Consider the following 23226-nt stretch of genomic DNA (forward strand, 5'->3'; position numbering starts at 1 on the left):
GTTTTGTCGGCTATTTTTGCGCGCAAGTTGTTGCGCCCGTGGAGTGACTGACCTCTGGCCAGTTCGCGGTGGCACGGCGGCGATCGCCTATTTTTAAGCACGCCGAAAAATGCATAGTCTCCCTTTCGAAAGAAACGCGACGAAGAAACTCTGGGACGGAGGGGTGAGAAGAGGGAGAGAAGGTTGGGACAGCGGAGCGAAACAGGAGAGTGGAGATCGTCCGTCGTCGACATCGTCGTCGCCAGAGGCGTCGTCGATGCTCGAGGAAAAATTTATTTCGAAGCGGCCACATGTCACGGTCAAGAAAAGCGTCTTCTTTTTTCCCAACTTCTTTAACGGTACCCAGAAAACGTTTATTTATTCTCTGTGAAATATATCCTGCAGTTTGAGGCAACGACAACGAGACGACGACGGAGACGCGGATTTCACCGGGCAAAGAACAAATTTTCTAGCCGATTCGCCGGTGTTAACAAACGACTCGGAGATGTCTGATTATCACCACCGGGGTGGCATCGATCTATTTTCGACCGCGTTCCTCGCCGTCTGCAGGACGTTCAGTGTATGGATATCTGAAGATACGATGAGATGGGGGAAAAAACAACAGTGACGAATTTTTTCGTTTGCTGGAGGAATTTGTCGTGGAGCGAATGGAATTAATTTGTTAAAGGAGACGGACAAATGATTGGAAGCAAATAATTTATCGCGTTAGTCCTTTTGGATTATAACGGATGTATAGGTAATTATTGGGTAATTATTTATTAAAAGAAGAGGAGATTACATTTTTACTTGCATTTACATGTGTTTCCAGATGAATATAATTATATGAATATAAGGTAGTGGTCACTGTAGGTTATTTTGGATCAGTAGGTAATTTTGGATATTTAATAAATTAGTTTTCGATCTACTATCTTCATATTAATGTATACTTTCCAATTAATAATTTAATATTTCTCACATTACTTTTTATTTGTTTTGTTAATTGATACTCCTGCTTCCAGAGAAAACAGCTTGTAACAATAATCGATCCATCCCGCCTATTATTTCTAGGAAATTCGAACAAGCAGGAAGGGAACACGAAGAATAATTTCGTAATTTTGTCAAATTTTCATTGTAACAATAATTTCATGGATGAACTGTGTCAATCAAGAATAATACCAGTGCTTTCAAAAGACACTAATGAATTATTTTTACCATTTCTTTAACTACTACAAGGACACAAATTTCTAGCAAACTAGAACCCAAAAACAAGTTTCAAAATATCACGGTTTTCATCTGAAATTACCCTTCGTAGAATTCATTTCGCGTATTAATAGGGGCCAAGGCAAAGCCAAAGTTAAAGAGATTAGTGACCTGTTCCACTACCTCGATTTCCGGAAATATCAACCAAAACTGACCGATCTACCTGTTCGGATGCATCTACGCAGCATCGGTGGCTCGCCAATTTAGAAGTAATTTTCTGGAATCCCTTGAAGAAAAGGCAGCTCTTCCCACGGTTGGTCAGCTGGCCTGCGTCCAGAAGCGACGATCTTCGTTCCGTGCATCTTCCTTTATCATTTCTCCTTTTCCCCATCTGTGTTTTTTTACGAATTTCGATTTTTATACCTGAAGATCTATTCGTCGGATCATTCGAGACTGAGCCACTACTTACGGGCCCTTTACAGTCAAAAAGATTTGTCAGACAGATAAAACGAAGAAAGCTTTATTATTCCTTTCACGAGGCACGTGTATGTTAACTTTGAAACTACGTTGATGTCGTGGAAATTTGTGGTTTTTGAATAATCATTTAGATTCGTGAAAAATAACATGAAACTTTTAAAAGAACTTCGCACAGGTATCGTTATTAGTAGGTAAAAGGCAGTAAAAAAATTTTTCGTACAAATATTGATCTTGAAACACGCACACATCGTAAAACGCTTAGCATAATGTTCTACGGTTAGTTGAAATTCATCAACTCCCATAATTTAAGCGTAGCAGCTTTCGAGAAACACTCTATTACCACGTCTCCTTGCAAAACAAATATCAATTAGCTTTTAAAGGAGATATCATCTCGTATTAGTCGTAGATATAACAAAGGAAGAGTGAAAATTCTAGTAAATTCTAATTTTTCGAGATCGAAAAAGGTACGTAATTGAAAGAAACTCTGTTGAGAAATTGATATCAAGAGCCAAATTGTCGTGCCAACTGTTCCACATGGGCGTGCATACTAATGTTGATTTCGAGAAATTCTGCAGAGGAGCAAACAGAATATTTTTCATGTAATATACTCTTCACATTGCTATTATCTTTTAAAGTTATGAAACATCTAAACAGTTACGCGATTTTTACGATCTTTATACATTTTTATGCCCTATATCAAGTTCTGTATTAAAATATATTACACCATGTTTTATCGTAATGAATTTTATAAATTTTGTATCAACGCGATGATACCAATATGTAGCGAGAAGAAGTTTATAGTTCCACCGTTGTTAACTCTTTTGGTAAAATTCCCAACTGATCTTCCGATATACCGTTTCATTCGAATCTTCTCAATTTAATCAACATATGCAGCATAATCTTTTGCAATACAGTTTAATGAAAGGAAAAAGACAGCAAACTACCAGATGAGGAAAATAGCAAGCTTGAAAAATTCCAAACTTCATTGATCTCGCATTAAATTAGATAACTTCAAATTGTATTCAACTCGTACCGATATTAAAATTTCCCAAAAGCTATGAGAACAGAAAATATCAAAAATACGAGAAGAGGATTACTCGTATAATATTGTACTGCGTATGTATGTCGCAGCTGAACGGAGTCAATTTCCTTAAGATCAATGATCGAACAGAATCGTCACACGAGATGCTGCATCTATGGTCTGAGTGCAACGACACCGAGCACCTAGAAGAGAAAAGGCTCGAGTCGGACAGAACAGTGAGCCGATCGTAAAAATTGATCGAACGGATGAATGGCCGAAATTCGATCAAAGGACGAATCTGTTCGGTCTATGTCTAGGATCGGTTCTCTCTCACGAGAAATTTTCAAGAACACACGTGGTCCATCGCCCCCGGCCGCGTACCCCTGCCTTTTTTCCTCTCCAGATCGCTTTTTATAAATCTCTTTCCTTCTCTTTCTCTCTACGTTCGTTTTTTTTTCTTTTTTTTTTTACGCATGGGGCCCTAGGATTTTTTTCTTACCCCTTGGCCGGCCATCTGCCGCTACGGAAGGGGCGGCCAAGATGCAGGATCCGCAAAAGAGAGGTTAAGGGGGGAAAGGAAGAAGGATGCGCGGCATCGGGCCGCATCAAGAAAAGGGAGCGACGCAAACGGTACTATCATAGAATGGATGAGACGAGTCCGAGAGGAGCTTGGGTAATGGCTTAAGTCCCAGATTCGCCTCACAGAGAACCGATCTGTGGCTTCCAGCGGCTTCCATGGAAAGAATGTGTCGTGGGACGTTGCTGGAAAGTCACGTAATATAGCGCCGTTCAATAACGTAGTATGATAAGAGCGGTTCTTTGTAAGATTGTCAGTTGTCGTTCATGATGAAAGGAAATGAATTAAGATTGTTAAGTATATGTAGATTGATTGAAATTAAAAAATAAATTAGAAAATTTACTGAATATACATGGATTTCAATTAGAAAATGGACTAATTAGTATGTATATATGGATTGGTTTTAACCCTCTAGAGATAAATTAAAACACCTATGGCGATGCCTAATTTCCTTGTCGGTTTAGGCTACTGAGAAATTTTGAACATTTTATGACACTTATTCGTGTCTCTACCGCAATATGCCGCGATGTAATACGTAATTTTTTTTTAAGTCAAATATTTGAATTTATTTAAAACCCTATAAAATAAATAACTGAAGGTAAAAAAAAGGTTTCAAAGGTGTAACTTTGTTAAAAATATGTTTCAGATATCATAAATAACATTCTAGTAATAATTCCAATTTCATGTACGTGGATCGCCAGAAAATTTACCGGTAATCCGGAATCATGACACCGTTAGGTTCCCAAAAGGTGCGCGTTCTATAAACAAACGGTATCGTGGAACTTGTAGGTTCTCACGGAGTTGCGAGTATAGATTTTCCCAAAAAACAGAGGGAAAACACCTCATCCGGCCAGGCTTCCTCTATAGGTCCACGTCGGTATTTTAATTTTTTTCTCCACCCCTCCCAACCACCACGTTCATTTTTTTTTCTCTCTTACCTTGCCCTCTCGCGTATTCCGTTGTCGGAGAATCTGTGCCACTCCGGGTACCGTAAACCACTCCCCTCTCTTTCACTCTCGAAACCTGCACCCTGCCTCCTCTCCCTAACTTGTTTTTTTACATTGCACAAGGTGTTTCCGTCCTCGCGTCGAAGTTCCGTCGCCCTTCATTCCGTTCTTCCTTCATCCCCATAGTTCCATAGCTTCACGTGGAATTAAAAAAGAACAGACAAGGGGGCCCCCCATCGGAAGTCGCACGTTCGTTCGCTCTTCGGATTCCAATCGAAGGAATCCACCTAGCTAGTCGATTCCAACCCCACAAAATACTGTTTTTTACCCCTGCTGCTCACCCTATTTCACCGAACGTAATGTAGCGTCCTTCTAGGTGTGACTGCTCTGTGAACCAGCCAAGCTGAGAACTTTTTTATGCAAAGCTGGACATGGGAAAAACACGCGACGGTGGCTATGGATCACGTCGAATGGACCGGAAGGGTGAGAGATTGGATAAACAGACAGTACAAGGATATCTTAAGGTGCGTACTCAGCATTAAATATGTTAGTGAACATTTAGGAGTATTACGTGATTTTCTCTGGTAAACATGGGATGGGTTGAAACAAACTGAGGGATAGTTCTCGAAACTTGCAAAAATATTTTATATTCTTATGACACTGTGTTCTCGACAGCTTTGATATAGACACTTCAGATAATTACGTCTTTTTATAGAAAAGGAAAACAAATTTAGTTTCTCGACTTATTTATATCGTTAAATAATAAATTATTGTACAAGAAGGCATTGATAGTAATATATTTAATAATGATTATATTGAAAAATAATAGTCTACTAAAACATCTTTAAAAGTTGTTGTTTAAAAGATGTTGTTCGAACACTTTCTACCAAATATTTTTAAAATGTCCAAATGAATCGTGACAGTAATCGCAATTTTATTTACCAAAACAAAAGTGACATCGAGGAATCCAAGTTCGAGGAGCGCAGTGTTAAAAAATGAACGCAACATGGACGTCGTATGTTATCTGAGCAGAGATGTAGACGAAGGGAATGGAAGGAGGTAAATATTCGCGTTCGAAGGAAACGCCAAAAGGACCTGTGGCTCGATAACTGGCTTCGTCCTGGTGATTTAAAGAACCGATGAATCACCGATAGAGCGTGACCGTCGTCGGTAATTCGCGAAACGAGAAGCCCGGAAGACAGGGACGTTAATCATCGAAGCGAAAGATGATTTGCATGGACTTCGGCTCCGAAATTTTTCGCCAGCTCCCAGTGCCAAGGAAAACACGGAAACTGGCCTTTCTTCTTTTTTCCTTCTTTCTCTCTCTCTCTCTCTCTCTCTCTCTCTTTCTGTTCTCGGTCAAATGGAAACTGTGCCTGGTCGAATCAGACGTTTCTCTGATTTCAAATGGTTCAACGACCCCACCGGAAGCCAATGTAAGAATATGGAGGACATTGAAGCAGGATCGTGCCAGCTGCAACATTCTCCTGTAAATAAGTGATCGGTCCTGCTGCAAATTTTAAAGAAACTAAGACTTTAAATAGCCGGTTACGAAAATCTCGACGAAAATATCTTCGGAACGAACACACGAGGGGAGACGATCAGTTGGTTCGAGTCACGCCACGATTTTCCTTGGCCTATGAAAGTCGTCCGAAACGGAGTTTCTGAAGAGGAACGCTACTTCCCCGGACACAGGACTACGGTTAACCCTTGTGAGGAGGATGATCCAAACACCCTTGGCAAGGGGTCCGTCTCTCTAGTTATATTTGGTATCTATCTCCGCTCATCTTGGGCACATATGCCGCATTGGCGTAGCCAAAGGTCGAATGTAGCGGTCAATGTCTTCTCTAATTTACTTTTTTTATATCATTAATTAACGAAACGAGACGGTTAATACATTAGTAGCTGCGAAGATTTGAAACGTATGTAAAATTTCTTTACTATACCGTATAAACCTTTTTAGCCTGTAGAATGGCTTAAGCACGATTTTAATTTTTAGACTATGCCAGTATCTTCGAGTTTCTTTATTTCACGTTAAATATTTAATTAAACTTCTACTGTTTTAGTAGTGGTACAGGTTTTGGAATGTTTGAAAAATTTACTAAATACTACTATTATAATATTATTATAGTATTATAATAAATACAACTATTTATACGAGCAACATCTAAATGTGATAAATTAGAAATTAAATCGGAATAGACCAAAGCTGACAATAATTCAATATTTCCTCTTCTTACTATTATAAATTCTTTATCGCGTAAAATACCTACCAACTTCTATCCCCGAAAACTTCTCTTCCGAACCAAGAGAAATCCTTAACACTCGCTCCACTAACTCCACTATAATACCAACAGGCGCGCCTGTAGCTTTCAAGAAACCCTTATCAGAAGCGGAACTACATACCACAATAAGAGCAGTGTCGACGAAGATGTCCGAGTAAACTTACCGCAGCGATATCAAAGGTAAGCGCGCCGGAAAGCGAACCTCTTTGACCGTATAACGAACTCCCTTTGCACCTGCGAGAGATTAGGTACTCGGACCAAAACATGATTCAAACGATTTTCTTATCAATCGGAGGCCATTGATATCTAACATATGAGAAACTCATACGAAATCATATGTGTAGGTAAGGTCGTAGGTTTGCAACTTGTTGAATTACGATACAAATTACGTTATCAAGATCGTAGTGCTTAAATTGCATTCATTAAATGTCTTCGCAATGAACACGGAGCAACAAATATAAAATTCGAAGGTTTGTTAAAATTTGTTGAAAGTTTATTAAATTAACACATTGAGTGTATATATTTCGCTCTGGGAACCACGACAGATTAAGGCAACACTACACCATAAAATTTAATTTTTGCAAAATTTACCTAGTACTTACTAGAACGCTATAATACATATTTAAGAAGCGCCGTGAATAAAATTGAGACGCTTGACAATACAAGAATTTTAACAATTTACTATAGAGTTGTATATTGTACAATCTATCGACAAACGCTTTGACATGATGAAAATTAAATATCAAGTGACCGGCAAATTTTGAATTAGTTACGAAGATAAGTACGATACGCGACGATTTTATTTTGATTTACGGTTTTGTACAGACTTCCTCTACATGGCAAGCGGCAAACAGGAAGCCTGCAGTGCGGTTTCAAGCGACCTCTTGACCATCTCTGGTCACCGATATACCAACGCGATGCGCAGACGCTTTGGGGACGCGTTTGCTTTTATCTTGTGCTCCTCCACGCGTCCCTCTTTGCCCGTCCACGTTTTACGACGGACGCTGGAGGACGTACGACGACGAAGAAAGACAGAGAGGGAACGATAAACTCCCACGAAGAGCTGGACGAACGAAAAGCTTCACCGAAACATTCGTCCTCCTTCGTCGTCGTCTTGGTCGTCGTGGCGAGGCACATGTGCACGTCGCCGAGTCGCCAGACAGATCTTTTTTGTCCCGAAGTAAAAATAATCTTTAAAACCCCGAACAGGATGCGTTGTTAGGCCAGGGGAAAGGAGAGAGAAAGAGAAAAAAGATAGAAGGAGAAAGATGTGCCGGGCATCGTCACCAAGATGGTCCACGCGGCGTTTTTTCACCCTTTGGACGCTCGACGCCCTGTAACGGGTGTCCGAAATTAACGCGAGAACCAGAGGACCCTCCTGCTTTAATCCTCCCTGCCTATGAAAAGTTTGCCTACGGATGCCTGAACGCATCTGTCGGAAGTGAACATTTGACGCTCACGATGAGACGTTTCGTATTTTTCAGCAGCCAGAAGTGTAAAGAATAATGACACTTAACTCTTTTGCCGTGGTAATGATGCGAGGATATTATAAAGCATGATATGAGTTGTTTAAAAGACACATCGATCAACTCAATCGATTGAAGAGTGGAAGAAATTGATGACATTACATTGATTTTATTTTTTGATAGCCTGTTGAAACGAAATTATGGAAATAAATCATTTATTTTTAGGAAAATTGAATGCTAAACATATACTCAAATAATGGAATGAAGAAATTTATATAACGTAGAGTTCAATAGTCTATAGTTTCTGAGAGACTCGTGTATGCATTTGATGATCAATCGTAGATGACCAATCGTGAATCCAGTGATTCCAGATACAATTAACAGAATCTTACGGTGGTCAACAAATAATAGAAATCATCGTTTCTCCTTCTAGAAGCGAATTATCACTCGTGCATTGATGATTTGAAGAATCAATGACTCGTAATGGAAATCTGGAACTTCGTGCGAGAGAAAACAAAATGTGAGTGAACCCTAACGTTAGGTCGACAAAGATAAAATTTAGGTATAATACTATTTCTGAATAAATGCTATTTGGAAATTGATAACAAAATCTTCTAATCAAATAGAACGGTTACGTATCGTTTTATATACTTATGTCATCTTTTTACAAATATTCGTTGTTACCATTTTCCCACAGACTTCCTTATTTATATTTGTATATATATCAACATCAATGTCATCACAATCAAGGTAAATCCTCTCGTTTCGTTTTGAATCGTTCGGTCACTATATTTTTTGTTAGAAGAGAATCAGAGTGCGCTGCAAGTGGGTTACTGCACGTTGTAAATTGTACGGCGATCATGAGACGTATTCTTGATTCCACGTTATCGCGGCCTGCTGTTTGACTTAACTAGGCGGCCGTGCTGCTAAATGGCACACGTGTCCACACATGGCGCAAGCGGCACTGCTCTCGAGCCTCGTATAACGTATGAAATAAAGAAATCGAGCGGATAAGTTGTTACATGACTGTCATGAATTTTGTGCATTGTTGAAATTACTTTGCCGGGTAATCGAGCGGAGGCAACTCAATTAACTTCTACATAGAAAACTATACTGCTGAACGTTTCTTATTTTGTAGGGGAATGTCAATTAGTGTTAACACGTTTACGACCAGTTATCTTATTTCTTTATGTAAAATCTAGTATTGTGCGTGTATATCTTAAGTAGACTAATCCTCTGTATCGTACGTAGAGATCTAAAACTCAATTCTAACTTTCTTATGTTATTCGTAAACTTTGTATGACTGAATGAAAAAGTTGAATAGATAATTTGAACAATTTTACTTGTACATAATTTAATATCCATCATTCACGCTATAGACAGTTCTATAATGACAGCTTGCGGCATTTTATATCTTAATAATTGGTTAAATTGAACTAAATTAGTAAAATACTAATAATAAGCTAGAGCTGTAGTAAATATGGTACTCTTAAACAATTATACAACAGTCGTAGATAATGAAATTCTATAATATAAAAACAGTATTTTATTCAATTCATCTCCAAGCTACTTATCCATCGGTAGCAAGATTATACTTTTACCTCCACTGCTTCTGAAAACTAAACTCTTTCTACGGGTCAAAGACCGAACGATTCCCCGGTTTCCCCAGCTTTAATTACAGCGTGCATCCATTTCTTACCTGTTTAGCTACTCACGCGCTTCAAACTCAAGTAATACACAAGCAAAATCTATTCCAATAATTTTATCTTCTATTATATCAATGAAAAATCATACGCAGTGCAGAGAATTTCCGTAATCCTCTTCCGAAGTAAACCGCTTTCTTCGCTTGAAAATAGAACTAAATATCGCATTCTTATTTATTAGATTCGAGACTTTTAATTTAAAGGATCTCTCTTTCTCAATAAGAAACAATGTAATTTTATCGGACAGAGAACGATATTTAATTGAATACAGGTAGCAGAAAGTACAACAGAACCTATAAAGACGATCTAACACAAAATACTGTCTGCCATGCATACAATGTAATGTGTCGCAGCGGCGAGGAACGACAGAGGCAAAGTGACCGTATAAGACCTCTTCCTGTGGCGGGGAATCATAGAAACCCACGGGTTAGACGGCGGCGGAAAAATTGTCTGTACCTGCGGACGTTTGAAACACAGTGCCCCTTCGCTGGTAATGAATGTGGGAGTTTCACACGGGTCAACGGATCGCTGCGTTTTCTAGGGATAACACACGCGAGGATGATGCACTTGGAATTTCTCCTGGCGCAGACCTGGCCCGCGCTATATAGCGTGCACGTCCGTAATAAACAGGCTTGATAACTTATGCATTCCGAATAGACGATACGATCTATCTGGCACTGCAATAAATACGAGGCGAGCCGGATAGCCGCGCGCTTGTAAATTCGCCGACATTTTAACCGAGTTCCAACTAAGAGGACCCAAACCGATAAATAAAAGCCACTTAGAAGGTGCAGACCAATCGACTTTCCATAATTTCCCAGTTTCATTATATATTAGAAGTACCTGCACGATTAATTTTTAGTTCTTAAGAAATAAACGATTTGCTTCTATCGGTTCATTTATTGCAGAAAGATGATATAAAGAACAGTAAATTTTAAAATAAACAGAAATGGCCTTTGTAACATCGCCGTCTTCCTCTTCTATTTTCTAGTTTATGAAATTGATCAATGTGGTTTCGAAATGATGAGAAACTCGTATACAGAATCGAAATTCTTCGGACGCAATCGCTATCGACAACATAAATGATCGATGAAATTATTACGCGAAGGCATAAACAAAAAAATTAGCTGGGCACGTGATTTTACATCTTCTTCTTCTTCTTGTGAAAGTCGATGTTTCGAGCAGGTTCGCGTTTAATGGCTGAACGATGTAGGAGGATGACTTTTGGGATTTGTTGGGTGAGAAAACGCTGTCTCGGAGCAGGAAGTGGTGCAATATGCTGGAAATTTATGATAGTATCGCGGTCTCCGGGATCTTCTGCGTATTAAGATCGAGCGATCGTGGATTGGCTGCCAGATGCGATCGGTATCGATCGATAGGAGGTGGATTTTTAATTTGCCAATTATTGAAAATTTATAAATCGAACGAATTATCATAAACGTCGAATTTATAATACCTCGGAGTTCAAGTCAACGAAATTAAGCTCGAACGACTAATTAAGAAATTAATCACCAGTACGAAAATCAAATACTACATCTAAAAATCCATCATATTCATAAAATGTTTCAAACATTTTGAACACGAATAAACAGCCCACGATTCGGGCAGTAGACTCAAATACAGATCACTAGAGGTATCTCGAACAGATATCTATGTCCCGGGACACTGTCCAGGACCCCGGGAGTCTGTGTCGCAGAAGCCCGCAACAGATAATTTCTCGGGTTAGTTAAAAGTCACTTCAGATCCTCCGCCGACCAGGACAGCCCCTAAGCCTGGGAAATATTTTAGACGCACATTTCCTTTGCCCTTTCCTCGTTTCTAACCCAAAGGAAAGCAGAAAAAGCGTCCGCTTCAAATTAAAGGGCGCGACCAAAGCATAACCCACAGGTATTGGTTGGATGAACGTAACCTTTTGCAAATGGATGTTTCAGATTTTTGTAATTAAACGTAATTAAAAAGAAAAAAAGCCCATTCGGTCAAATCTTTCATACTCGTAATAACAGCGTATCCCTCTAATATTAATATGCGAGCAACTATAAAATCATAACATTAATCGCAATTTCATCGGACATCTTCCCATTTCAATTATCAATTCAGCATTAAAATCCAGACAATCTCGTTCTATCTGCTTCTATCTTTAATATCGTTCCGTTACTCTATCCTTTTCCAGCCTGTCTTTCCATCGCAAGGATCTCGATCCTTGGACGAATAATCCCGTCGAAAGATCCGCGTCGCTGGTATCGATCCCACCGCGGATGAAGGGTTTAGTCACGGAATAATTAATGTGAGAGAGCAGGTACCTCCTTGCGTACACTCGTCTACTCCACTTTCTCTGCGACTTGAAGCTGTGTATACGTGTTTACGGGAAGTTCGAAGGGGACCAACGTGCATCGGTAATCGCGACGCGGATCTGTAACGTTCGCGGCTGACTGATGGATACGGCTCGAACATTGTTTCCGCGATTGATCCTGTAGAAACGATTGCCCGATCGTTACATTTCTTCCAGGATTCTGGAAGAATTTTTACAATTCGAACGGAGCATGGTTTTTTCGATATTTTTGCGGATATTCGGTCAGTATATGAGTATGAATTTCATGGATTTCAAATGACCAAACTAAAAGTGTTGGTATTTTGACAACGATGGAAGATCATTGAGATGTCTTAAATACATTTGTGAAAGCATCTTACTTGCTGAGGTAAGTGGCTAACCGTGGCTAATTAAGAAGGTCTACTTGACCATGGGTCATCCACGTCTTTGGAATATGTGCGACTATGGGTCATCCAGATCTGTGGAACATGGGCGTGCCAGGTATACCGGAGTCATGATATGAGCGGTAGCCGCTAGTGAGGGGTTGAGGGGTGAGTATTGTCAGCATTGTCAAGAAGCGTGGTCAGCGTGAAAAAGAGCGTACCGTTATGACGAGAGCAGCGAGTGACGAATGACGACTGTATGCATATAGACTGACGGAGCATCTTACTTAATTTTGTGTTGACGTGAACGATATTGAAACAAATCATACCGTTACCAAACCTACTAGCGCTATATTTTCCTACACTCATATTATAAATATCTTCTGTCTGTTTAGGTTTGAAATGATGTATATAGCTGTTCCATTCTCCTACTTAAATATATCAATTGTCATAACCGTTATATGTTAATTACTTCTTGTGTCTTAGCGTTTTCATAAAGCATCATATATATATATATTACTTGCCCCTTATGAAATTTATTGTCTTTATATAGAGTTTTAGCCAATAGGTTTCTTTTAAATTTCTCTTCTAGGACTTCCATAGCAACATCGACTAATTTGATCACATAATATTAAAACAAATGTAAATACCGCAGAATACAAGATCATATTCTACAAATTGAACAACATACAAAAACGGTATATTTGTTGTTCGATAATTTCCATCGATATAAGTAGCTTATTCGTCGAAACGATCAAATATGAAGAATCGTGTTACCGCGTTCGTATTTAGCGTCTAGTTGAGGACGAACCAACGAAACCAACCGCGCCTCGAAACTTTTATTACCCACTTTATAATGCATGCGTGGAAATCAGTCTGGTATCCCGTGTCGTATCGAACTTACAAACTCCAACTGTTGCACAAAGCCGGCGATTGAATCGTGTCAACGAATCGTTTCATCCACCTTAAAAGAAAGAGACGGAAGAAAGAAAAATGAGGAACTCGAACAAAAAGATACAACTTAAGGGTAAGGATGCTGTTAGAAGGTACCTACTGTGAAAATGTGGCTGTAAAATTTGGCGCAGGTAACGCGAGCATAACAAATGTGACACCAACCGTCAACAAAAGCCTGGCACCTCTCCAGGACGGCATTAACACGCGTGGAAATTACTCTGGTAATTTAAACGCCTGGCCAGTGTTAATCGCATCGTTTCTTACCGACTAAATCTTTGGTCACTGTGCACGCGTTTCCCGACGAACTAAAATTCTAATGAATATATCTCAACAATCAAAGGAGCCTGTCAGAAGCCAGATTCTGATCAATTACATTTTTATCAATTAATTTCATTAGAATGACATACATAATTAATATTTAATTCCGAAGGAAAAAACGACTTAGTTGTACAAGTTGGTTTGTCGCAACAGGACGACATAAATCATGCTTTAATGATGGTGAACGATTCTAAGATAAGTATAAAAAATAGTATTTGCAACATCTCTACTTTTTTGTACTTTTTAATTTATATATTTGCATTTATAATTTAATTTTTTAATTTATGGAGAATTTTGAGGACTATGAAAGGAGCGCGCGTTTAGTTTCAAAACTAAATAAAAGACAGTTTAATATGGGATTTGTTGCCAATGTACCGAATTTTCGAACTGCTTCTCTGTAACTTATTTTTGTGTTCATGTAGATTTTTACGAGGGTTGTTACATCGCATGTTCAAACGTTCTCAAAACATTCCTCAAAATGACAGTACGACAGTGTTCACACATCCACCGTAACCATAGTTTAGCGGCTAGTGAAGAAACGTCTGAAATCAATTGAAAAGGCAGGTTGCAATAACGAAGCAGCTGCATTTGACGGTAAATCGTGTTAATAACTAAAAACCAACTCGAGGTCGATTAAAATTAAACGGTACTAAAGCAACGAAAATCTAGAAAAACGAGCTAATCACGTTTATTGTCCATGATCTTCGTATTAAAACACGTCCTTATTGCTACAAACCCTCCAACTTGCTTTTGCAATTTTCACCTCAAACCAAACTTCCAATAGAAAGGGCCAATGAAAGCAAAGGAATCTTCGCTGGCAACATATTGTTGACGGTATATCGCAACATAAATGTTAACCCGGTTCCCGTACATTTTTGGCAAATACGTATGTCAAATCAAATAAATTGGAGAACGTCGATCCACGTGTTCCGTCGTCAACGTTTAAAAAACTTAAAACATCGATACACATCTTCCGTCAATAATGTATTTTAAGAATCAACGTTCCAATGGGCAAAAAAACAAAGAAAGAAAGTCAACCCTGCGAAACGATGCGTATCCGCGCGATCCCGCGTCCCGTCGCGAGACTGTGGAGTCGGGTCGCGCGCGAGTCAGTCGTCTCGATCGGGACAGAGACGAACGATTTCGAGGCGGACACGGGGAACGGCAGCTTGGAGAAGGAGCGGCGCGTTGCGGACAGAGACGAGGCTATGGTACGCGCACGAGTATACACACCAGTCTAGTCCGCGCGTGTAACTTGCACGCTTGCGAGAGAAGGGAGAGCACACGAGAGAGAGTGTACAGAGTGGAGAGAGAACAGATGCCGGTCGCCAGACAGAGAGAATGATCGGGCGAGCGAGAGCCTCGTGCACGGCCAGTGAGGAACGACAAAGAGGGGGAGCCGTGTTACCCCCACCACGGGGGTGAAAACTACCCCGAGAGCGCGTGGGGTGTCCGGTCTCGGCGCCGAGGCGAACCGAGCGCGTCCGAAGTGAGCACAGTGCCCGAGACATCAGGTCCCGCACGGCACGACTAGGCGCACCGTCCGGCACAGTCCACTCAGAGATACGACCCATGCTGGACCATCGTCGCTCTGGTCCACGCCGGCATCAGGCATTCGACATCCGCGCGTCAGCCCACACGCCGAGACAACCTCGTCGGCAAGAACCTCGTCGAGAACGTCCAAAAGTACGCCGACCAGAAGGACACGCGTTTGACGAACCGTCCAGAAAGGAATAGCACGTTGTTGTTCGTCTTGTACATGTTTGAAACCGGAAGGACGTGAGACCAGCAACAGCAGAGTGTTTTGTATTACGATCTTCGCGATAGTTACAGGAAGATGTTACCGAAGCCGATGAAAATTCAGTTGAAATACGCGTGTGTCGTCTGGCGCGCTTTTTAGAGCCTATTGTAAGAATAAGAAAGAGGAGACCGAGAAGGAGGAGGACCAATGTGTGTGAAGCGTGTTACGTCAGTCGAAGGAGCGACAGTTACGTTGATCTTAAGGCGCACTTGTTTTGTTTGTTTCATATCGGTTTTGCTTCTGATTGTTCTGATACTCTTATAATATTTCGGTGAGAGGAAAGGTGAAGAGGAAAGGAGAGGTGAATGACAACAGAAGAAGGATGGGATTGTTGGTATAATTAGTGATAGCGTGTGACTATTGGACAACGCGCGACGGGACACAGCTGGCCGCGACACTGTTGCGGTGACTCTGTTTACCAGAGGTATAACTTCCACGAGGTGAAATTCCTGCGACGGTGCCGGTTTTCTGGGAAAAATTCGGCTGACTGGAATCCACAGTGAATCGCGACGGTGCCGGCGAAGCACCTGTGCGCGACAGAAAGTCTCCAGGTTTTTGCTTCTGTTTTCCCCGAAGTGTCGATCGCGATTAAACACCTTGGTTCGTGCTCTGTTCGTTCCACGTCTGTGTGATCGCATATATGTGCGCCGCGACGTGTGTCGTTTCTCGCGAACGCGCCGCGCTGAACGCCAGCCGAGGAACACGATGAGGACGAACATTAGTTGACGAAGAAGTGCGTCCCGGCCGACTGTCAGTTCCGTCGTCGTCGCGGCCAGGTGCACCAGACGATCGGACGGTAAATAGAACAGAAAATCTTCAACGAGAATACATTCGAGATAATCGAGAATAAATTCAACGGAGAGTAAAAGAGAAAAAAAAGAAAGAGTGATTCAAAAGGGGGGTTTATCGCGAGGGTCGATCGACGAGGATCGAAAGACTCGAGGAACAGAGGAAGGAAGTGAAAAGTTGTTCAAGGTGGAAACAGGTGAAACGTCGGATGGACTCGTTTCAACGAAGCAACACCGCGGGGCGGAGGTGAGGGGGAGGAGGACAGAAGGTGTTGACGAATTTACTTTGATTCTGCTCGAAGGAACCGTCTTCCTTCCAGCGTAGTCCTCACCTCCCCCTTTTCTTCAACAACTCACCGTTAAAAGAAAAAAAAAAATATACCAAGCAAATTCGAAAATAAGAAGTGTGTCGAAGATTCGTTGGAATCGCGTAGAATATCGGCCAAGACGATCGAAGGACGAGCATTTCGATCGCGGAACTACCTTCCGTCCTGGACGTTCGAAGGAAACCCGTTGATCGGAGGCATAAATCGTGCGACGCGCCACGAAAATCGACGAACGTCACCATGAGGATCAAAATGCCCGCGGTCAGGATCGCGCAAGGTGAGTAGATTTGAAATAAAATTTGTATTTAGAATGTCGAGACTCATCAGCGTCCGTCGCTTGATCAGAAACCGTAATTGTTTCCGTTTCGAGCGTGTTATTATTTTTGGATTTTGCGCGGCGCGACGAAGACGCGCGCCTGAACTTGAAAGCCTGGACTGAAGTTTTCCTCGTTGCCACGAACCTTCTTCGCTCCTCGATGCTTCGTTTTCAGCTTTATTTGCAAGTTTCGTTTAAGAAAGATTTGTAGTTTGTAGAACGGAGAGTTCAATATGATTTGATTCGTTTTAATCTTTGATCGCAGGAGAATATTTGGGGTTTCCGATAATTTTCGATTTGTCCGTGCCGCGTTTGTGAAATTTCCTATAATTTGTAATAATAGAAGAATGATTGGTTTTCCAATGATTCGTGATTCCTCTAATTAAGAGTTTTAAATAGTTTCATTTGTGAGATTCGTTCTAATTTCTAATTGCAGAATGTTTGAGTTTTCTGGCGATTTTTGGTGTCGATCTCGTAATCTCATAAACCGGAGATGCTCTATTTGTCATCTGTTTAGCGTTCGATACGTGTATAGCTGGTCCGCTTCTGAAAAATTTGTGAATATAACCTGTCTTTGCGAATTACAAGAAATTGACATTTCTTTAATTTGGCAAAAACGTGCACCGAAATATGCAAAATGTATCTATTCGGTAAAAGTAAATCAAAACTCGTTATTTTGTATTTGACATATTTTACTTTATTCTTCGTATTTTATATTTGACAAGTAGAAAAGGGTAATGCAGTGTATGAATGTTTATGTTCTCTAACGTTGTTCGGTCTTATACAATTTTACAAATCTGTAAGCGTAAAGTAATTTAGAATAAACCGTAGCGTTTAAGTTTGCTTTTACATTCCATCTTTTCTTTGATTATAGAATTATATTCAAAGCTACGTATTATGAAACCTATCTTAAGGTTCCTATTAAGCTCATTATCAATTTTAAATGATAATATTGACGAAACAGTCGAACAATTTCTGAACTTATTCATAGAACCATTGAAAGATCGCTCGGCTGTTCATTCCACCTTACAGTAAATTGAAAAAGAAATTTAAAAGCGATCTTGTCACCGTCACAACCGCTTGCCGACAAATCCTCGGTTTGTAGGACTCAATGTAACCAAACGTGTTCGAAATCCTGCCGACCGAGAGGTCATAAATCGTTCTCGATCGTGTAACTCGAATCCGCTGTCCTAATTCTTAGCGATAACCTTAACCCAAACACTTGAATCGATCCACACTTCTCCAATCTTGAATTCACCAAATAATTCCAATTTCATCTTTCTGCTAGGGACACGATCTTTACAAACATTTCCTAAATTCAAAGTCATGAAATTATTCGAATCTCGTCCAATTTGCTTCCTCGTCTCTCTCTGGTGGAAGGGCAACCTGTCGCCTCTCGTAGCAAGGGCAAGCTAAAAGCAGCTGCGAGAAGAGGAGAGAAAAAAGAAGCAACGGGGGGATGAAAAAGGAAGAAGAATCGGTGGCGGTCGCGTGGCCACGGTTAAGAAAAATAAAAGACGCGCGGCGTGGACGTCTAGAAAGAAGTGAGAGAGAGAGAGAGAGAGAGAGAGAGAGAGAGAAAGAGAGAGAGAGACGTTACGAAGAAACGTGACGAAAGAAGGAGAAAGGAAAGGGAAGGAATGAATGAATGGAGAGAAGACCGGGCGGGGGTGGTGGCGGGAAAAGCGGGGTAGCAGGCCAACGTCTTCGGAGAACTCGTCGCCGGTTGAATTTTTAATTAGTCCCCGACACCCCCACCCTCGTAAGTTTCAAGGGTGGAAAAAGAAGAGCTGCAGAGAAAGAGAGGAGAAGAAGGAGTCGGCCAAGGCGGAGGTGGAGAAAGAACAAGTCGAGGGGGTGGGATGGATAAGGAGGGGCGGCATTGTCATGCGCGCGTTTTTCACAGACTTTTCCACCCCCGTCACTGCCAGCACCCCCGTTGGTAACGCACCCTACCCCGCGTCGCCTCGAACCGGCTCTCTGCACCCCCTCGCCCCCACGGAGAGAGCAGCAGCAGCGGCGGCGGTGGCGGCGGCGGCGGCTCCGTTTTCTTAATTACAACTGCGATATTCTTTAGTTCGCGCGATGACGCCGCCGCGAAAAGATACCGGAATATTTCTCCACTGATTAACCCCGCGGCTCCATCTTATGAAATCGTCCGTTCCACCTTATAAAGTATCGATCGATCGAGTATCTGATTCGATCGGTCAGTCAGGATCATCACGATAGACGACGGATGGCTGGACATGGACACCTGCCGCCGTGTGTTTTATTCATTTGTATTATAGGTAGAATCGTGGTTTAGTTGTTTGATACTGTTGAAAATGTTAAGTTCTCGAGGGGAGGAAGAATGTCAGCGTGATTGGTGCCTTCATCGGTGACCTGGGCTTCTGTCAGTGTCGAAAAGTGGTCGCTACGTATACATATGCGCGTGAGAGGTGGAGCGAGGATGGCTCGCAAGTCAGCTACGTACGCATGTCTGGAATGTATGGAATCGGAATTGTGAAATAGCTGCACGAGGATGACAAGCTTTCGATCAGTTCTCGATCATGTTTTTATTCGAGAAATGAATCCGTTGTATCTTTTATGCGAGATACGAGTTTGTCGAAGGTGACGATAACGTGTGTGGTCGATCGTGGACACGCACACGTCGCGTGATGCCGATTCCGAGGAAACTCGCGAATTGGCCGACACGATTTCGGCATCGCGTGCGTTTCAAGAGGTGAGTCTGATCGATTAGACCTCGAAATAATTTTCTTTCGTGACAGTTTACTTGGTCGAAATGTCAAAATTTCTCTGATCGCTTTCCATTGCGATAATTTCCGTTCTATTTCGTCTCAACCCGTCACTCGACGTTTCTTTTAATTTCTTCCTTGATTTTGTGAATTCGCGTTATTGAAATTTAGGATCAAACGGTCTTAGAGCTTAGAGACTGATGATTCGAGAGGGCTCGATTTGACGATCGCGAGGTCAACCTTTAAATTTCTGTTTGCAAATGCGGATTATCCTGTCGGCGCTTGAATCTACGACTCCTGTTTACATCGCGATTATCCGCCTTCCAACTTGTCCTACATACGAGTAATCAAGTAAATAGATCACGCGATCGCCCAGCCCTCGATCAGCAAACATCTTGTACAATTATTTTGCAATTTACCACGGCGGCTTCGATAATTTTGTATTTTACGAATCTTGACAAATAAATTTTCGGTTATTTTTAGTCTGCTACGGGTTTTCATGAATGTTTTCTTGTTTTAAGAAAGCATTAAAGCATAGTGATTGAAATAAGAAATCACATGTCCGAAGAACAATTCTGTCATATCTTCCTTGAAGGAAATTTATTAGTAGGAAAATATTATTAAGGAAGAACGTAGCGAGATTAAAGTACGCGTATTTTTCTTGATGCGAAGAAGAGAAATATGTTGAGAATTTTCTGTCTTAACTCTGTTGTAATTCTTCCAATTTCATGCCTCGGTTCTATTTTTATTTCGATAAGCAAGAAGCCTCTTAATATTTTAACAAGAAAAATGTAATCTCTCATCGACTGACAATTCTTTTATACTTTGATAAATCTTCAGATACTTGTTAACATTACGAAAATACATTTTAACTTCAAATTCGGACTGATCTTTCTTCTCTTTCCTTTTTTTAAATAAAAGAACCTTCACAGATATTCATTTACGGCCCAGCTATAGCCACAGTCAATTAAAACTATGATTCCTCAAAAAGTTTCTTTCTCAAGCGTCAATATGATTTATGCTTATGCAGTATGATTTATGCTTGAAATGAATTGCGCAACTATCGGTACCCGACGCGATGAGTGGAAATTTTCGAACAGGAGCGGCCGTGCGGAATTGTCAGCTGCGATCACGGGAACGGAAATCGTTTTTCGAAATCGCTGGTCGTTTTCTCTCTTTCTTCTTTCCTCGAACAAATTTCTTCACAGGTCGGCGATCAACGATTAAAGTGAACGCGATGGCGCGACCCGTTATCGGAATAAGCAAATTCCCAATTAAGATAGGAATCGTATATCGAGCGTTGTACGGGACCGTGACGCTTCTGTTCGAGGAACAGGAGCCCAGGCAGCTGTTGTTTGAATACAAAACAACGTCGAATCGAGCGAAATATCGGCGACAGTCAAGGGAAAATCGTGTAACGAACGAATCGCCAGCATTGCCAGTAAATTATCACTTCCCTGTGGACTGTATCGCCTTACGTGTGCAGGTAGTCGATAAAAAAAAGAAAGGAAGAGGTTGTCAATGTTTTAGATATTCGTTTTATTATTTTCTGATAACGTAACTTCTTAGTTTGTACATGACAGGGTAAATGGTTTCTTTGATAAGGAATGTATTAGGCAGAAGTTTAAAAATAATCGATGCGAGGGCAGAGATGTTAAGAGGAATTCATTTTTGAGAATATAACTTTACACGTAGAATTGGAAGTAGATCTCGTAGGGTCAATGCATTTATTAGGAAAATTAATACCACAATTGAGTAGGAAAACTTTCGGTTCTATTTTGTTTGGATTTGGTTTCTTGATACAGATCAAATAAATGATTATATTCGCAAGTTAAATTTTTGAATAAAGTCTCCTATGTAGAAGCTAAACGAGTGGAAGTTGAGATTGTTCCAACTAATCTTCTAATCATCTCTAAGTTATGATCTCAACAAATATATTCAATAATCCCGTATGTACTTACAACGCAACTTGCTTGTTAACAAACCTGCACAAACAGTAACGAGCTACGCTCTAACACATAACGCTTAATGAATCTAGCGTTCTTAGATGACGACACTAAATGCCTCTCTAGTTCGCTCATCTTAAAACCTGTGATATTAGTATTATATTATACGAATATTATATTTTCCCCTGAAACCGATCAACGAACAATGAAGTTGAAAATAAATAAAGAAGTTAATAGAATAGTCAGTCAAGTAATAAACAAACTTATGATTTAACCTTGCAACAATTTTCGAAACTCTTTTAATTCAATCTCGTATTTGATCATTAATTCATCGATCCTATTAAATTCATTCACATTAAAGTTTAGGAAAAACCCTGACTATGAGGAAAATTAATATTTCTCGTATGAAATTAAACGGAGCAAAAAGTATGTGATAGTCTTATCGTATTTTTCTCAAAGTTGAGAAATGTTTTAACGAATGGCAGGCGTAACGAGATTGTAAACAATTCGAAGGCTGTATCAGCATTGAAACTAAGATCATGGATGTGGTCACTTTTACAATTTGCTTACTTTTTTGTCACTTTTTTGCACTTTTAATTTTCAGGTTTTTATGCTCAATGACTTTTTATCGCTACGTTCTTAACATGAATATATTCATAAGAATATGAAAATACAGACTTAGATACAAAAATGATATTAAATTTCTGACCATTAGCACACACGTATGTGCCCATAAAATACATTCATATTTTATCGTCATGAGTATACGAAAGTAATTCACTCAAAAACCGATCACGACGCAGGTAGGAAATGACATTTCGCTCGGCGAAAGCAATTTTATCAGTAGTTGGAAAGCGTGACTCGCTAATTGACGCAATTACGCCCGCATAGCAGGACACCTTCTCGGTGCGCGGCGTCCTGCGAAGCTGGGGCGTCGTTTCAGTTTGATATCGGGCCCGAAGCACTCTCGAGGATGTTATTTAGCAAACAAAGTGAGTTTTACGCGCCCCTGTCGGCACGTGCACGGCATATGCGACGTTTTCTATGCCGAGCGCGTTAAATATTGTCTTTGATGCAGCCCGTCGGAAACCCTTCTCCTTCTCTTTCTTCGATCTTCTTCCTTCAACATCGCTTCTTCCACCTATCCTTCTCAAACACGAGAAACCAGCCAATCTAATCTGCTGTTTTCTCCTTCTTTCTTCTTCTAACAACCGCCTCGAGCCTCGACAAAAAACTACTTTGATTTGATTTCTCAGATTAACCTTTCGTGCTTTGGGCGCGTGGCGAACCCTTTCCCTCATCGAGACTCTCCTACCGTTCCTCTTCTTCACGTTCCCTCTTTGTCGTTCTACGAACCGCTATCTACTCACCGGGCCCCAGCACGTGGCCAGGTAAGAAGTCTCTCGCGCGGTCGTGCAGCCAGGGACCACGCGGAACCCGACTTTTGATCCCAGAAGCACGCGAGCTACGCAAAAAGTCTCCGTAACACGAGTCTCGCTAATGGCGATATCTTTTATGGACCGTGAGGAAAAGTTGTCGCGCGCTATCCCGCTCCAGCTGCGAGAGGAGAGTTCGTTTCTCGTGCAAGTTTCAGACGAGAATTTTAAATCTGTTAAGTGGAGAGGATAAGTTAACTTGTCGCAAGAATTTTCAATTTTTATTATACACCAGCCACAAGAAGTATTTGCACATAGTC

General features: G+C 40.9%; 1 protein-coding gene across 2 annotated transcripts in view; it reads left to right on the top strand.

Annotated features, from left to right (window-relative positions):
- The first annotated feature begins 14969 nt into the window (after positions 1-14969).
- Positions 14970-23226, top strand: part of LOC122571548 (B-cell lymphoma/leukemia 11A-like) — a 47262-nt gene continuing 39005 nt past the window's right edge. Inside the window, exon 1 of one of the 2 annotated variants that reach the window (XM_043735430.1) lies at positions 14970-16810. In XM_043735430.1, the coding sequence (XP_043591365.1) occupies positions 16774-16810 (37 nt within the window). In that variant the 5' untranslated portion in view covers positions 14970-16773. Of the gene's footprint in view, positions 16811-18669; positions 19138-23226 lie in introns of those variants that run through there. The other variant, XM_043735429.1, reaches the window with a different exon arrangement.

Source organism: Bombus pyrosoma, linkage group LG10, assembly GCF_014825855.1.
Source record: "Bombus pyrosoma isolate SC7728 linkage group LG10, ASM1482585v1, whole genome shotgun sequence".
NCBI lineage: Eukaryota > Metazoa > Arthropoda > Insecta > Hymenoptera > Apidae > Bombus > Bombus pyrosoma.